The sequence below is a fragment of the Acipenser ruthenus genome, chromosome 10, assembly GCF_902713425.1.
Source record: "Acipenser ruthenus chromosome 10, fAciRut3.2 maternal haplotype, whole genome shotgun sequence".
In the NCBI taxonomy this organism is placed as follows: domain Eukaryota; kingdom Metazoa; phylum Chordata; class Actinopteri; order Acipenseriformes; family Acipenseridae; genus Acipenser; species Acipenser ruthenus.
This window is the reverse complement of record NC_081198.1, coordinates 47,396,974-47,414,934: the sequence shown is the minus strand read 5'-3', so window position 1 is coordinate 47,414,934 and position 17,961 is coordinate 47,396,974. Positions and strand designations below refer to the sequence as shown.

The following is a 17,961-nucleotide window of genomic DNA, read 5'->3' as shown; positions in this document are numbered from 1 at the left end:
AGCTAAACGATACATGTGTGACACATCAATGATAATAAGAAGTGGGCTTTTGAATAAAAATACATATCAGAAAGCCAAGTATTCTTTCACATTGATACAGTACTTTAAAGTACTAGCATCCATGACTATTAAACACTCAATAGTGCTGAATTAAGACATAAATGTACTTCAGAAAGGACTTTTACAAACTAGGGTCATTCCTCAAATTGCATTGCAGCATATGTGCACTTTTCAGTCCATTAACCTAATCCTGCTGTGTGATGAAACAGCAGAAATAGATTTACCAACTGAAGTGTTAACATTAGCTTACCCTCATTAAAGCACCGCTTGCCAGTCTGCATTGCTGCTGAGATGAATGACTGTTTTCATTTAAAAGACTGAATACTGATGCAGTCAGAAACCTTAAGACTAGTCTTGCAGATGACAAATAAAAAAGTATACCCTTTCTTTGTTGTAGTTTATGAGATAATCCCTTGCCATGCACTTTTATAGGTCTCATGTGTACAGCTTGTTACTGTTTCAAATCCTAGGCATGTTCGTAACTTTATTTAAATATAGATGCTCGGAAATCATATCCTGCGAATGAGTAAATTACAAAAAAAAAAAAAAAAAAAAAACTGCAGTGGAGCTTTGAGAGAGTAGCTCATACCTAAACGGCAATGAACAGTAGTAACCCTAGCATCCATTGACGATTATCAAATTCAGAATAACAAACGTCCACTAATACAGAGTAACACTGTTTAATGTAATTTAAGGTAGTTTACTGGGTCCGGGTTCTTTGCGCTCCTGGTTGTTTGAATGCGTGAGTTATTTAACGTTGCGCTACCTTTCTCTCCCTGTCTGCACACTGAACGCACAAGTTATACTCAATTTTGCGTGCAGCTTCGTAGCCAGTTTCAAAGCCACGATTCTGACTCAGTCCGCCAGAAATACGCATTTGTGAAGTATTATAGTGTTATAAAAGCTGCATGAAGTATGCGCAGAAATCCTGCGAGTGCGCTCTGTAGCACTGGCAACTGGTAATAAAGAAAGGGAAATGCATTAATGAATCTCATTTGTCATGATATTACTAAGTTAGTGATACGGGCATTGCGAGAGACAGACGTTTTGTTACTATTCGGAATTACTCCGATGGGGGTCCTGAATAATCCGGCAGTTTGAGAGGACACCTTTTTGGGGCCTTTAAGTCCTGACGTGAGGGCGACACGTGTGTGAAATCTGCCAAGATGTCTGATTTGCAGATGAGACTTCTGCGGAAGAAAATCCAGAAAAGGAACGACAAAATCAAGAAACGAAATCTTCAGGTCAAACAAAAGCAAGAGAATGATGATGGTAACGATCAATAACTGTTTTAATTTCTAGTTGTTAGTATTTTGTCACGCAGAACAGACATGTGTTTTCTGTCCGACTCAGGTGTGTGTTTTTGTATATAAAAATAGTGAACCATTTAAACATACTTTTTTTTTTTTAATAAGTAAAGGTTGTAAATAATTGCTATGGTAAACTTGTGTTACTACGACATTTTAGTTAATGTTGACGAGTATTTGTAGTATTGTAGTCCAAATAACTACAGACAGTAGATCTTGTTGATAATAGTAAGGTCAGTGTAGTCCGGGAGTTGTGTAAGGTACCAGTTTCAAACACCATAACTGAGCCATTACCAGTAATTTAACTTAATATTGAGTTAAATCACAGTCGTACTAACATATTTTTTTACAGAAAGCAATATTTTGGCAGAGACAACCCCTGAAGTGAGCGACGTTGCAGTGGAGTCGACTCGGGAGACAGTGGCTGTAAAGAAGCATAAAAAGTTGAACAAAAACAAGCCTAGTGTATCTGCAGATCCCCAAACGCAGAAAGTAAAAAATAAAAGAAAATGTAATAATGGTTTGGATGAAGCTGGTAAGCTGTTTTGATATTTGTATTATATATTATTATAGTAAATATAAATGCCGTGTGGTCCAGTGGTTAAATTCCAGGCTTGTAACCAGGTGGTCACCGGTTCAAATCACACCTCACTGACTGACTCGCTGTGTAACCCTGAGCAAGTCACTTAACCTCCTTGTGCTCCATCCTGCGGATGAGATGTTAAATCAGTGTCCTATTGTAAGTTACTCTGCATATAATGCACAGTTCACAGCCTATCTCTGTAAAGCACTTTGTGATGGTGGTCCACTATGAAAGGTGCTATGTAAAAAATATAGTATTAAATATGCACCGACTCTCCTTAAATATTTACTGTAGTTCATTCAATGCCAAAACAGTGAATCCTAACATATTTTTCAAGTTTTCCACAATTATGGTTATAGTATGATGGCTTTATTTCCAAATCATGATTTTGTATGGGGACCCAGGAGCCATTCTGCTGGTTTGACATGGAATGACGCAGTGCTTATAATGTTCAGGTTGAATTTAACAAGGCTGTAGTTTTTTGGTGACCATCTTTTCGCTCTAAACATTGGTGTTCAGCAAAGCCATGCAATTGCCATGTCAATCAACCAGTGGCATATTTGAACATTGAATTGCTTTTTGTGCTCACATGGCAAGCCTGTTTTGCCAACTTTCTGCCCCAAATATATCCTGTTTGTTAAAACCATAGTGCATGTTGACCAGTATGGCATCATGTTTGATTGAGATTAATTTTAAACACCCCTTGAACACACTTGTGTATTTCATTCCAGAAACAAAAAAGGCTAAAAAGGAGGAGGAGGAGGAGGCGGCAATGAACACGGGAGATGCGCATGAAGATTCAGTAGAAGCAGAACCTCAGACAGGAGCAGAAGGGAACTCTGACAAGGAAGAGAAATCAGAAGATGAAGAGGAGGATCAGCCGCAGCTACCATTAGGGCTAACGGGTACATGTGCAGCATTTACATATTTCATATTGAGGTTTGAAAAATGTAAAATAGGCATGAGATTGTTGGATAAAAGCTACTTCAATTATGTTGATACAGTTCATAACTGATTAATCATTGCATGCACTGTTAGATTTGAAATAATCTTTGTTTTATTGGGGGGACCGACCGTCCGACTGAAAATAACATAGCTATAACTCGAAGCCTTTCCACATTAAGTAATGCATTACTGCAATTGTAGGTTTGGTATCCCTGTTCTATGAACTTTGATATTTGTGACCCCACATCAGTTACTATATATTTTTCTAATACTGTCTTTTAACGTAGTTTTATTTTGTTCCCCCTTCAGGTGCTTTTGAAGACACATCATTTGTCTCCCTCAGTAGCGTTGTCAGTGAACACACACTGAAGGGAGTTAAAGATATGGGTTTTGAACATATGACTGAAATACAGCACAAAAGTATTAGACCACTGTTGGAAGGCAGGTGAGTTCTGAAAAATGCTTTATTTACCAATAATTTATTGGTATGTGTCATATGATCTATTAGACCTATGTAGGTTTAGTTATGGTTTTTTGTTCACCAGGGGTATGATGTTGGGTGGTCATGCAAACATCTCTCCCTCAAAGCAATGGCTGCATTGACCATCGTGTCCATGCTAAAATCTTGGCAAGACAATGTGTATAATTGTTTTTCTGTTTTAATGCAGAGATGTTTTGGCAGCTGCTAGAACGGGAAGCGGAAAAACTTTGGCATTTCTTATACCTGCCATTGAATTGATCTATAAATTGAAGTTTATGCCTAGAAATGGTAAGATATTTCTTTACAGGTACTTATTTGACAGATGGTTTAAGGTCCTGTCATGAGTCTGCTTTAAATTTTGAGATTAAGTTATTTATTGCCAGTGCTGAAATTAAACGCTGGTATATGATAGTCAAACTCTCGATTTATGCTATAAATTGTGTTAGAGAAGAAACTTGATTTGCTCCCTTTTTAATTAGAAGTATTTTCCATTTTGTTGAGGAAATACATTATTGAAGTGGCTGTCTCCCCATATCCCCTAGGGATGGAAATAAAACTCCCATTGCAGAGCAATTTCTTTCATTCTGGGTTTTACTGGATAAATAAGTTAAAATGTGTCCAACTTGGCACATGGTAAAACCTGCATGCTATCTCGCCATCACCTGTCATACAGTTAAGATGTATTATCTGTTATTAGATTTGACTACTTAATGTTACCTTAGATAAGAGAGTCTGAAACCTGACTTAATACATTAATGTATTTGTAAGATATCCCACAGTCATCTATATATATGCGTGTGTTTATGTAATATCTATCTATCTGTCATTGTATTTCTTTATTGTACAGGCACTGGGGTCCTCATCCTTTCACCGACTCGTGAGTTGGCAATGCAGACCTATGGGGTATTGAAGGAATTGATGACACACCACGTTTACACCTATGGCTTGATTATGGGAGGCAGCAACAGATCAGCTGAAGCACAGAAACTTGCAAATGGAACCAATATTCTCGTAGCAACTCCAGGCAGGCTGCTGGACCATATGCAGGTACGATACCTCGGAATGTGTGTCGGGGCATGACCATGTGTACTTGCTAACAGGATTTAAAACAACTCTTCACCTCTAGCATATATATTTACACTGCCCCAGCACCTTGTAAATGTAACTTGACTTCAAAGTAACACTTCATTGGTTTGCATTGATTTTGTAAAGTGAAAATGTTTTCCCCTCTAGAACACACCAGGTTTTATGTTCAAGAACCTGCAGTGCCTGATCATCGATGAAGCAGATCGTATTCTAGATGTTGGATTTGAAGAAGAACTGAAGCAGATTATTAAACTTTTGCCAAGTAAGTATATCAAGCTCTTGTGTTGCTACATAAAGTGTTTAACTAATTGTGGCACAGCTGCAACTTTTAAAATGAAAACATTTGAGTACTGTGTTGCATTTGCCATTTTTTGTATGGAAGTTATGTCCAATTGTCAAGTGTTTCCAAGTAATCATCTTTTAACAGTTAATTTATAACTGATTTTCATTTTAGAACGGAGACAAACTATGCTTTTTTCTGCCACACAAACTCGCAAAGTGGAAGATCTAGCCCGGATCTCCCTGAAGAAAGAGCCTTTGTATGTCGGAGTTGATGACAACAAAGATACAGCAACCGTTGATGGGCTGGAGCAGGTGAGGGCTTTGGGATAACCATCATAAAATCTGAGCAATTGTGTGTGGTTTTTTATTTATATATTTTTTGCAGGAGAAAATTATTTATATTAACGTTTAAAAATGGGGGCTGGAGGGGGTCCGCCCGAGTGGCTCATCCAGTTAAAGCGCTGCCGCTGGGAGTGCAGGATGAGTCCCACAGCTTGGACGGCGCCGGTTCACGTCCGGGCTATGGAAAAAGGCCGAACTTTGCTGGGGACTCCGAAGGGGCATTACATTGGCTCTGATGCTCCCGAGGTGGGACAACCAGCAGGGACTCTTTCTCCTGATCGCACAACAGCGAACCTCACTGGCCAGACACCAAGCACATTCACAATAGATAAAAAGCAGGGCTAATGTCTGTTCTCTGAGATCAGTAGCCCGCCCACCTCTTCTCTGGATTGCTCAGCGTAAAAGCAATTCTGGCTTTAGGCTTGCGAGATCGGAGGACACTCGCACGCCCTCAGAACATCTGTGCTTTGTGGGGACTCACTGCAGAGAGGAGAAAAAGCATAATTGTACATTCTAAATTGGGGCGGGGGGGATAAAAAATAATTGCTCACTCTAAATTAAAAAAAAAATTATAATAATAAAAGAGAAAAATGGCAAATGCCAGAATGTAGTAATGTGGTCGTTTTCTTGTGTTTTGGCTGGAAAATGAAAAATTTGTCAGTTCCATGTCGTTCATGGAAAGTAATAATGTGATGCTTGTCTACAGCTTTCCTATAGCATTGGAATTGAAACCAGGCATGCATGGATTGGCTGCCAGTTTTATACATGCAGTACATTTTCTGTTAAGGGGTAAATTGTGAGCAAACAATTGATAGAAAATATAGTTTAAAAAGGCCTTATTGACACTCTCTTCCTTTTGGATATCTGTTTCAGGGCTATGTAGTGTGTCCATCAGAAAAAAGATTAATGCTGCTTTTTACCTTCCTGAAGAAGAATCGCAAGAAGAAGCTCATGGTGTTTTTTTCCTCCTGCATGTCTGTGAAATTTCATTATGAGCTGCTGAATTACATTGACCTGCCAGTAATGGCAATTCATGTGAGTAAACGTGTTTTCACTTAAACGGTTTGGGGTTATTTCTTGCTATCATTCGGACAAATCTCGCTTGGTGCATGATGGAACTGGAAAGAATATCCAACTATGGGAATGTAATTAACCCGGCACTACTAAATCCTTATTCATATAAAAGATGGATGATAAGAACCTTGAATAATGGTGTTTATTCTGTGTTACTTTTCTACTTTGATTACATAATAAAATATTTTAGTATAGTTTCTATTCTGTATTGTACACCATCACAACCTTTACAGCCAGTCAGATCACTCTGTTGCTGTGGGCTATGTCAAGATACACTACAGCTTTTTATTTGAGTAGAGAACAAAGCAAAAATGTCTACATTTACTCAGGTATCCAAGGGGGGAAATAACTATTTTGCTTTAACACTTTTTTTTTTTTTTTTTTTTTTTTTTGGAGATGTTTTTTATAAAATATTGATGTATAACAGTGATTTGTTTTTAAGTAAAGTGAACTCGGAAGTAATTTTCCAAATTCTAAAATAAACAAATTATTGCTTAAGTGTAACTTGCATCATGATAAAATCTGCCTTTCACAAGATATAGTTAAGTTGCATTTCTACTGGACACTGTGGCTGGTCATTCAGTGAATGTCATGTTTTGTTATGGTCATATATACTAGACACCTGGAAAACCAATACTTTGATGTACTGGGATACACCCATCACCATGGAAATATTGGGCTTAGGCATTGGTGTGATATCAATGACTTGACAATCTTTATGGAATGAGCGTGAAGCAGCATTGCTTGGAATATACTAATTGTATTTGGTGTTGTGTGCTACGTGTTTAAAGCCTAGACTGGCATTGGAAGGATAATTGTCAAACTGAAAGGAATGTGTGTACACCCAAATTTGTAAATGTACTGTTAGGAATTTTAAAGCGAAAAGATTAGAGCATACTTGGTATGTTTTTTTTAAGAAAGTACAGTAGATATTCAAATGTATTCTTGTCTGTTTTTCAGGGAAAGCAGAAGCAAACTAAGCGAACCACCACGTTTTTCCAGTTCTGCAACGCTGATTCTGGAATATTGCTATGTACGGATGTAGCTGCCAGAGGCCTTGATATTCCTGAAGTGGACTGGATAGTTCAGTATGACCCTACTGATGATCCTAAGGTATGGAATGGAATTGGCAGTGATACAACATGACAAACAGCCTGCCTAAGCATCATTAGTACGTGGGGGTAGTTAGGTGTATCATGAATGTGTTTTTCTTGTGTAATAACCATTTAATTTACATAACATTGCTAACTGCATCATAGTGACGCTCATCCTGCTCAGTGGAGTGGTTGCCTAAAGTGTAAGCATTATGTAGATTAAGGCAATGTTCATTCATGCTATTTCTACTGTAGATTGTAATAACCCATTAAAAAAAGGCTAGGGCTGAGATGATCCCTATTTCATTTAGCTTTGTAATAAACTGCTCACCTCGGTATGTAAAGTTATGATTTTGTTTACAGGAATACATTCATCGTGTCGGTAGGACAGCCAGAGGTATTAATGGCAAAGGACATGCCCTTTTGATTCTTCGACCCGAAGAACTGGGTTTCCTGCGGTACCTCAAGCAGGCTAAGGTAATCATGAAGCTCTTCAAATCTATATTGATACTGTAACTATGTTTGAACCGTTTCTGTGTGTTGTTGATGTGGTGATGTTTTTAATGTTTTTTGCAGGTACCGCTAAGCGAATTTGAATTTTCCTGGAGCAAGATTTCTGACATCCAATCACAGGTTAACCTTTGTATACTTTATTTTTTTTCCATTTAATTATTGGAGGTTTGTTTTGTTATTTTTCTAAGCTCTCATATGGATTGGTAGAATCCTATTTCCAGCACCACTATATTGTAAGTGTGCTATTGGCTGGCCTTATTTTAAATATTGAAATAAATATTAGGTGTAGGCAACATTAGTGATGATGCAGTTTTGCTTTTAAAATGGTGGTGTGGTTACATAGCACGGGATTAGCAATCCCTTGAGTAAGTTTAGTTCTCACCTGTCACACAGTTGTGATAAGTATATGAGGCTTGTTTAATGCTACAGTAGGGCAAGTAGGACACCTTGTTTTCTAATTTGCAGTTTTTGTTATTTTAGCTGATAGTGTACACCGATATTCAAGCTTGAATTTCTTCCAGCACAGAATTTAATGTTTGGTTAGGCGCACTTACTAATGACACAACAACACGAAGACACTTATTTTCCCAGTGCTGTGTAGCATGCGACCAAAATGCAGTAAATACCTCTCAAAATAGCGGTGTTTTTAGTATCTGAAGACAACAATAGGATAGCGAGTTGTGTGCAGAACAGACCTACATTATTTATTTCTTAGCAGATGCCCTTATCCAGGGCGACTTACAATTGTTACAAGATATCACATTATTTTTACATACAATTACCCGTTTATACAGTTGGGGTTTTACTGGAGCAATCTAGGTAAAATACCTTGCTCAAGGGTACAGCAGCAGTGTCCCTCACCTGGGATTGAACCCACAACCCTCCGGTCAAGAGTCCAGAGTCCAGAGCCCTGACCACTACTCCACGCTGCTGCTGCCGATGAATTGCGAGGAAAATTATTATTCTGATGCTCAAAAAAAAAAGTCAAATCCTAAATAACATTGATTGTTTAACCCTTTTGCTGCTAGGGGTTTTTCCACCCCCAGTGCTAGAGGTTTTTCTTGAATTTGGGATTGAATTGTTTTAAAAGTCAAATTTCTCACAGGTCTCTAAAGGAAACAAAGGAAACCTATATATTGTTTTTTTTCAGCACACTCTGAACTTTTAATGATATAATTTACTTGGGCATACCTACTCAACCGACAGAAATATTGCAAATTAAATGGGTGGGGGGGGGGGGGGGGGGGGGAATGAAAAATTACAATTTCTGTGCCACTTTAAAGCCCTAAAAAAGTAATTTCTTAACATGGTAATTAGACAAATTGCACGTGTCTTGCATTGCTAATATGTTAACTATCTATGGAGAAACAAAAATAGGAGTTAGTATGTTTGTCATGGCTGCGTCAACATTTGTATTAATAAATAAAAAACATTTAAAACCGAACAGTCGGGTCAATATGTAAACTATACATATTTTTAAATGTATACAAAAACTAAATTCAAAATATAATTTAGAAAGACTAAATCCCCCTACACATGCCCTAAAATTTTGTAAGCGATTACTCACTTGCAGCCTTTTGAAATTTGACAAACACCTTCTGTGAGTCTGCTAAATGTTGTAGCCACCAGCATTTGTTCAAATCAAACCACGATCCGAAATATCAAACCACGATACGAACTTTGTTTATTTGACTAACTAGATTCCAGACTGAACAACACGGAAAAACCCTATAGGCCAGTTTAGGCATCAATCATTCACCGTTTTGAGTGACATGATCAATCCACCATTCACATGTTTTGAGAGACTAAACCCTCCCCCACATCTCCTTAAATGTCAGAAGCAATTGGTCAAACACAGCATGACCAAGCACTGAGTTACTACCGCATACGCCAGGGTACAACAGAGACAGTAATCAATAGCGATCGATCAGTTCTGAAAAGAAGTAGTGAAAGTAAGGTTGTTTGCAAAAAATAGGTCCTTGGATCCCCTAAATGTTGTATCCAACATGGGTATTGCAGGTGAAAGATTAAGCAATATTAGGTGGAACAGTGGTTGAGTTTTATGGAGGCTTAATAGTTTGTATTGTGATTAACAATGTGAATCATTTTTTTTTTCTTTTAGCTTGAGAAACTGATTGAGAAGAACTACTACCTGCATAAATCTGCTCAGGAAGCTTATAAAGCCTACATCCGAGCGTATGATTCACATTCACTCAAACAGATCTACAGCGTCGGCACACTGGACCTGCCTAAAGTTGCCATTTCCTTTGGGTTCAAAGTACCTCCATATGTGGATCTCAGTATCCTTTTCACTGTGACAATAATTGTACATACATGTGTGTTCAGATTTGTTATTTTATTTAGTGCTGGGACTAACATGGAATTTAATATTTAGATATTTGTTCATTTGCAAAAGGTAATAAAAGCCATTATGTTTAACACATTTATTTAACGTAGAAAAATATCCCAGGTGTAAGAGTTGGCCTTATGTCTGTTATCCCCCTAAATTACAAAAGGTGCCATACAGTTTAAGTTGAGCATTTTGCTTATTCACAAAATAGTACATTTGTGTGTGTGTGTATAATATATATATATATATATATATATATTATAGGTGTGTGTGTGTGTGTGTGTGTATGTATATATATATATATATATATATATATATATATATATATATATATATATATATGCATATATGCAGTAAAACTACAGTTTTGAACTATGTGCAGCATCAGGGATAGTCATGAAGGCACGATTTAAGGTTTAATGAAACATAACTTTGGGTAGACTCTCTTTTTGGAACAGATGCAGATTTTAGATGCGAGTTGTTCAAATTACTGATCGCAGTAGGTACAAAAAGCAGAATCCTAATTGGGTCATGTTTTTAACCCACTAACAATTTTGATTTCATCAGAGGTTTCTGTGTTTTGTCTGTGCTCTGTGTTAAGGTTTTTTTTGTAGTTTTACATTTTGCAGTCTTCCTTAACCAATTGTTTTCAGATGTAAACAGCAGCCAGGGGAAGAAAATGCAGAAAAGGGGAGGTGGTGGTGGATTCGGTTACCAGAAATCCAAGAACGTGCACAAATCCAAGATCTTCAAACACGTGAACAAGAACAGATCAGACAAGAGGCAGTTTTCTCGTTGATATGAAACTGGAAATTTTAAGCAAACACTTAATGCTACACTTTTCAGAATGAAGCTTACCTTGCTATTGATTTTTTTGTACCCTTTATCATATTAGAAACACCTCTTGGATATAATATCAGCAACTTATAAATAACAGGATCATTCCCATTGTCTTAATGTATACATTTGTGATGGGTAACTGCTGATAACTTTTTTTTTTTTTTTTTTTTTGTTCCTCATATATGTGTATTTGATTAAACATACAATCTTGGCAAAAAAATGAATTTGTATCATTGTCTCAGCACTTATTTCAACTGGTACTTCAACCATTTGAGATGCACTCATATCTACAGTGTTTTGAAAAATATTGTGTACATATCTGCCATACTGGCATTCTGTAACTTTGTTTTCTGTACAGACCAGATACTTTGAGAAATTGGCTTTGTATTTGTTGCACAGCTGTATTCAGCAATTCTTTAGCTCAAGTTCAGATGACGGTGTCGTACGATAACACTTGGTACAAGGCTGTTTTGTGTCGATCAACTTACAGTATCTTTGTCGTCCAGTGAGTTACACTTCAATCACAAATTTAACGTTTGGCTGAATGAATGGTGTAAACTACACACTGAGATGCTGTCTTCAGTTGGCACACGTCTCTCTTCTGATTCTCCTGTCATTGTTTTAACCAGGCCTTTTCGAGAACATCTGTGTTGTATGATTTTCTTAAAGTTCCCTTACAGGTGGTGGTGTCCAGTAAAAATTAACTTGTCATTCCCCTTATGCCTCCTGGGATACTTTGTTATTCACAAAAACACCCATTTCTAGTTTGAAATGCTAGGCAAGATGGTGAAAAGCATAGGGAATTACTCATGTAGTTTCAGCCCTAGGTCATTGGATTCTGGCAGATTTAAACAGGTATTCTTGACGTTCTTTAACCATATCCTTGCTAGTAAGAGGGCTGCCATATTGCACGTGGTTTGGTCATTGTTATTTGCTGTGTCATTCAAGGCAAAAACAGCTTAAAGAAGAATTAGAAAGCCAGTAGTCCATAACCACAAATTGTAAACGTAGGTAATTACATCTGGTGGATGTTGACAATCCTCTCGGCACAATAATTTGCACCATAGGGAACTAACCTGCTCTTCCTTGAGTCCATATTGTATAAATTGTTGTCCTCACCTGGCGTATATCCAAAACAATGAAAAATAGAATTCTAAAAGCTCCCAAATTGATATGCAAACACTTTACTTACGTTTTAAACGGTGCACGTATTTATAGCTCATTTTTGATCTGCCACTGGACACAATTAGCTGACTCCAGCTGTGAAATAAATAATTTGCTTTCTGCTCAAAACGTGTCAGAGCCACGACAGCTCATAGGCGTTCATGGATATTGCGAAAAAAAGGAGCTATTATCTCGCAACTCTTGCCCGCTTTAATAGGATTTCCATTATGTATGGGTGATAGCTTTCCCCTACTCAGTATAGCGTATCCTTTTCAAACTGGACGGCTTTGAAATGTAAATTAAAGAGAAGATGCATGCTGTCAGACCAATATGGGTACAGATGTGATCCAGAACAGACGCAGATGAAGGTGAGAAAGCTGACAGGGGCTTCAGTAAGTGTGTTGAAGATTTAATAGAGAAGCAATGAATACTATTTACAACTTCATTAAATAAGTTAAGATGTAAATGTATCGACTTTCTTGCACTTACACTGGAAGAAGTTTTAAAGACATGGCAAACTAATCGAGTTTATCCACCAAAAAGGAGCTTTCATGCTTAAGTGGCAGATAGTGAGTTTGTCATAATGGGCTTTGACATTAACGTTTCTCTGGGGGTAAACGGGAGCTCTGAAGAGGAAATGCTTGAAAGACGGACGTTCACCATCTTCAGCATTCTCATGCTGACTTTCCTGGTCATCTTGATCATCGCTACGTTCTTGTGGAACCTTTTGGTGCTGCTAACGATCTTCCGGGTGAAGACGTTCCACAGAGTTCCTCACAATCTGGTGGCTTCTATGGCTGTGTCTGATGTGATGGTGGCAGCGCTTGTGATGCCCCTCAGTCTTGTCAACGAGCTTTCTGGTCGAAGATGGCGACTGGGGAGACTGCTTTGTGATGTGTGGATCTCCTTTGATGTTCTCTGTTGCACAGCAAGCATCTGGAATGTGACTGCCATAGCTGTCGACAGGTACTGGTCTATCACCAGACATCTGGAGTACACACCGAAAACAAGGAAACACATATCCAGCATCATGATCGCATTGACCTGGGTTCTGTCAGCGGTGATTTCCTTGTCCCCACTTTTTGGATGGGGAGAAGCTTACACGGCAGACGACGAGAATTGTCAGGTTAGCCAGGAGCTGTCTTACACAATCTTCTCAACTTTTGGTGCATTTTACCTGCCCCTGTCTGTAGTTCTTTTTGTTTACTGGAAAATTTATAAAGCTGCCAAATTCAGCATTGGAAGTCGCAGAAGGAACGCTGTTATGCCAGTGCCAGGGGTAGTACAGGTAAGATTACTCAATCATTTGTATTTTTTTTTTTCTAACACATGCTTAGTTTCTTTTCGATGTTGTCTTTTGAAAACTTACATTTGACAATTTTGGGAAATTACACGTGCGTGTCAGTCTGCATATGAACCCGTTCCTTATCAAATAGGCTTGCCATGTCGTGTATAAGAAACATCTGCAACTACTTAGTACTTGGTAAGAGCATGCTCAATTGGTTATGGAATAAAATAAGACGTGTGGGTAGTTTGTACTGTTCTTGCAAACAAATTGTTGATTTTATTTTCATTCCAGCTTTCCCTTGCTCCTCCTAGTTGTCTTTGAAAATGAGCCCTCTAAATAGACTTTGACATGTTCGCATCTAAATAGTAAAACGAAATGGAAGCATTTGTCATGATACAAATGTGCCATTCGTTTTTGTTTTTATATTTTAAAGTAGAGTACAACATTTTTTTGTAATGATATAATATTCTCATAAAAAAAAAAAATATATATATATTTTACTTAATCATTTTTAATAGCAGAAAGTAGAAAGTAAGTGTATATGAATATTACACAGGATACCCAACCCCCCTCGCCACTGTTGTGTTTTTGTCACTAATTATTCACACTACCATCACTAAATTAAAGATTATACAGTAAAACCTAAAGCAGACGAAGTCTGACCAGTATCTTCAGCAATAATAATAAAAAAAATAAAAAAAATACACCCCATCCCTTCATATGAAAGGTAGGGAAACAGTTTTGGTTAATTTGGTAGCTGAAGGTAAAGCTGCTGGCTTTCCTTATGCTCAAGGGTAATGGGAACCGCAAGCATCTTTTAAATACATTCAGGCTATGAAATCCTACATTCACTTTGCAACAGTAGCTTAAAAAAACATAAGTATTACAGACAGTAAATGTATCTCACACACACATATATATATATATCTATATACAGACGTGCTCAAATTTGTTGGTACCCTTACAGCTCATTGAAATAATGCTTCATCCCTCCTGAAAAGTGATGAAATTAAAAGCTATTTTATCATGTATACTTGCATGCCTTTGGTATGTCATAGAATAAAGCAAAGAAGCTGTGAAAAGAGATGAATTATTGCTTATTCTACAAAGATATTCTAAAATGGCCTGGACACATTTGTTGGTACCCCTTAGAAAAGATAATAAAGAATTGGATTATAGTGATATTTCAAACTAATTAGTTTCCTTAATTAGTATCACACATGTCTCCAATCTTGTAATCAGTCATTCAGCCTATTTAAGTGCAGCAGTGTGGAGTAGTGGTTAGGGCTCTGGACTCTTGACCGGAGGGTTGTGGGTTCAATCCCCAGTGGGGGACACTGCTGTTGTACCCTTGAGCAAGGTACTTTACCTAGATTGCTCCAGTAAAAAACCCAACTGTATAAATGGGTAATTGTATGTAAAAATATCTTGTAACAATTGTAAGTCGCCCTGGATAAGGGCGTCTGCTAAGAAATAAATAATAATAATAATAATAAAATGGAGAAAAGTAGTCACTGTGCTGTTTGGTACCATTGTGTGCACCACACTGAACATGGACCAGAGAAAGCAAAGGAGAGAGTTGTCTGAGGAGATCAGAAAGAAAATAATAGACGAGCATGGTAAAGGTAAAGGCTACAAGACCATCTCCAAGCAGCTTGATGTTCCTGTGACAACAGTTGCAAATATTATTAAGAAGTTTAAGGTCCATGGAACTGTAGCCAACCTCCCTGGGCGCGGCCGCAAGAGGAAAATCGACCCCAGAGTGAACAGAAGGATAGTGCGAATGGTAGAAAAAGAACCAAGGATAACTGCCAAAGAGATACAAGCTGAACTCCAAGGTGAAGGTACGTCAGTTTCTGAACGCACCATCCGTCGCTTTTTGAGCGAAAGTGGGCTCCATGGAAGAAGACCCAGGAGGACTCCACTTTTGAAAGAAAAACATAAAAAAGCCAGACTGGAATTTGCTAAAATGCATATTGACAAGCCACAATCCTTCTGGGAGAATGTCCTTTGGACAGATGAGTCAAAACTGGAGCTTTTTGGCAAGTCACATCAGCTCTATGTTCACAGACGAAAAAATGAAGCTTTCAAAGAAAAGAACACCATACCTACAGTGAAACATGGAGGAGGCTCGGTTATGTTTTGGGGCTGCTTTGCTGCGCCTGGCACAGGGTGCCTTGAATCTGTGCAGGGCACAATGAAATCTCAAGACTATCAAGGCATTCTGGAGCGAAACGTACTGCCCAGTGTCAGAAAGCTCTGTCTCAGTCGCAGGTCATGGGTCCTCCAACAGGATAATGACCCAAAACACACAGCTAAAAGCACCCAAGAATGGATAAGAACAAAACATTGGACTATTCTGAAGTGGCCTTCTATGACTCCTGATCTGAATCCTATCGAACATCTATGGAAAGAGCTGAAACTTGCAGTCTGGAGAAGGCACCCATCAAACCTGAGACAGCTGGAGCAGTTTGCTCAGGATGAGTGGGCCAAACTACCTGTTAACAGGTGCAGAAGTCTCATTGAGAGTTACAGAAAACGTTTGATTGCAGTGATTGCCTCTAAAGGTTGTGCAACAAAATATTAGGTTAGCGGTCCCATCATTTTTGTCCATGCCATTTTCATTTGTTTTATTATTTACAATATTATGTTGAATAAAAAATCAAAAGCAATAAATATGGAATAAACAATGGTGGATGCCAATTACTTTTGTCAGTTTGAAGTTATTTCAGAGAAAATTGTGCATTCTTCGTTTTTTGTGGAGGGGTACCAACAAATTTGAGCACATCTGTGTATATATATATATATATATATATATATATATATATATATATATATATATATATATATATAGGAATGGGAGTAATTTAAAAAAAACTAATTATGGGTGAAAGGTGATTAGTGAACTGAAAATCCACTTCCTTCATTTCATATTATTTTGTTTTTTGTTATATCTTTAGGTGAAGGAAGCGTCTCTGGAACCACAGATGGTGTTTACCGTGCGCCACGCCACCATCACGTTCCAGACAGATGGAGAGACGTGGAGGGAACAGAAAGAGAGGAAAGCTGCCGTGATGGTGGGCATCCTGATCGGGGTGTTTGTACTGTGCTGGATCCCCTTCTTCATTACGGAGCTCATCAGCCCTCTCTGCTCCTGTAACATCCCTGCGGTGTTGAAGAGCATCTTCCTGTGGCTCGGCTACTCCAACTCTTTCTTCAATCCACTCATTTACACCGCCTTTAACAAGAACTACAACAATGCCTTCAAAAACCTGTTTTCTAAACAGAGATAAGTCAGTCGGTGTACCTTTCATCTTTGTGTATGTAAAACTGAAAACATAACAGCAAACTGTTGAAAAGCGGCTGCCAGTTTAGCAACTGCTGTCTGTCTGTCCCCTGGACTAATCTGAAAGCACTGTGAAATCTGACCAGTTTGTTTTCTTCAGCCGCATAACAAACTGGGAGACGTTGCCTTTTAAACTCTATTAGTTTCTCACATTGCTTTATATTTACAGAATCTCTCTCAATAAATGTCCATAGAATGTTTAATCACAGCAATTTTGCTTAAGAGCAGATAGTTTTTTTTTTTCTTTCCATCAGTAGTTATGATTAAAAACATACCAAACAAATAGGCTCCTTGCTCCAAAGAACATAATGAAAATTAATAGACGCTACTCAACATAAAATAACATTTGTATTCATGTTATGCCATTCATTAGCATGCTGAACATTGCACCAAGCACTCAGCATATGAATTTATAATGGTACACAGAAAAGCTCAAAAGTATACTCTTTTATTCCTGTCGTACTATTTGGATCTCAAATGCTGCAGCAACAAGTCTTTGTGGTTTTAGAATAGGAGGGCTCAGGTGGACAATGCAGCAGTGTAGGGTCCTAAATGAATGCCAGGACAATAGTGTCCTTTGTGAGAGCTAGCTTTTAAGCAAAATATACAGAAGAGAGAATAGCACTCTAGCTTAACTTTGATCTAAGTTACATTCATCGGCAAGATCAGCATATGTTCAAAAAGTATCAGAGTTTTAGATCAAAACAAGACGCAATAACAAAATGGTTCCTGCTTTTTTCTATTAGATGTTTTGATTATGAGACCGATTTTAAAAAAAAACAACACAGAACTGTTATTGAATATACAGGTTTTTAGCGTCTAAAATATATTATGCTTTGTAATAGAATAATTTAAAATAAAGCTGTTGAATAGAGAACATCGTTTAGTAGATTTGGAAATGATTCTGTTTGATAGCATATTACAGATATTTAGTGTGTAGTATCTGTGTAGAGCTCTTGTTACTTAAATACAACAGTTACTACTCAGGAACACACCTTAGAATAATAATAATAAAAAACATTATCAGTATTATACTACAACCTTTCAGATTTTATTTTAGATTCATTATGTGCAATTTACTGAGTTACTGAGGGGTGTGTCTTGGGATATAAAAATCTATGGAAAGTAGAAGTGGGAGACAGGGATATTGCGAAAAAGGACAACAAACTAAAAGCAAGAAAAGTAATCCTTGGGTGAAAATGTTCT

At 37.7% G+C, this 17,961-nt stretch overlaps 2 protein-coding genes across 2 annotated transcripts; both read left to right on the top strand.

Moving 5' to 3' along the window:
• Positions 1–1,166: 1,166 nt before the first annotated feature.
• LOC117403387 (ATP-dependent RNA helicase DDX18-like) lies at positions 1,167–11,492 on the top strand. The gene is made up of 14 exons (XM_034005504.3): positions 1,167–1,332; positions 1,720–1,902; positions 2,682–2,855; positions 3,205–3,340; positions 3,564–3,664; positions 4,224–4,423; positions 4,610–4,724; positions 4,917–5,056; positions 5,960–6,121; positions 7,121–7,273; positions 7,618–7,731; positions 7,831–7,887; positions 9,890–10,067; positions 10,771–11,492. Exons 1-14 carry the CDS (start codon positions 1,227–1,229, stop codon positions 10,914–10,916), a joined length of 1,965 nt encoding a protein of 654 aa, XP_033861395.1. The 5' UTR covers positions 1,167–1,226; the 3' UTR covers positions 10,917–11,492.
• A 1,212-nt stretch (positions 11,493–12,704) lies between these two features.
• LOC117406599 (5-hydroxytryptamine receptor 5A-like) lies at positions 12,705–17,895 on the top strand. Its single transcript, XM_034010747.3, has 2 exons — positions 12,705–13,409; positions 16,370–17,895. Exons 1-2 carry the CDS (start codon positions 12,705–12,707, stop codon positions 16,700–16,702), a joined length of 1,038 nt encoding a protein of 345 aa, XP_033866638.3. The 3' UTR covers positions 16,703–17,895.
• Positions 17,896–17,961: the final 66 nt, after the last annotated feature.

What these genes read in the sequence shown, in the direction of transcription:
- LOC117403387 (XM_034005504.3), top strand. Translation starts at nt 1,227, where the DNA reads ATGTCTGATTTGCAGATGAGACTTCTGCGGAAGAAAATCCAGAAAAGG. An exon ending in TAATGGTTTGGATGAAGCTG is followed by an intron (nt 1,903 to 2,681) that starts GTAAGCTGTTTT and finishes ATTTCATTCCAG; the next exon opens with AAACAAAAAAGGCTAAAAAG. An exon ending in AGACCACTGTTGGAAGGCAG is followed by an intron (nt 3,341 to 3,563) that starts GTGAGTTCTGAA and finishes GTTTTAATGCAG; the next exon opens with AGATGTTTTGGCAGCTGCTA.
- LOC117406599 (XM_034010747.3), top strand. Translation starts at nt 12,705, where the DNA reads ATGGGCTTTGACATTAACGTTTCTCTGGGGGTAAACGGGAGCTCTGAA. An exon ending in CAGTGCCAGGGGTAGTACAG is followed by an intron (nt 13,410 to 16,369) that starts GTAAGATTACTC and finishes TTATATCTTTAG; the next exon opens with GTGAAGGAAGCGTCTCTGGA.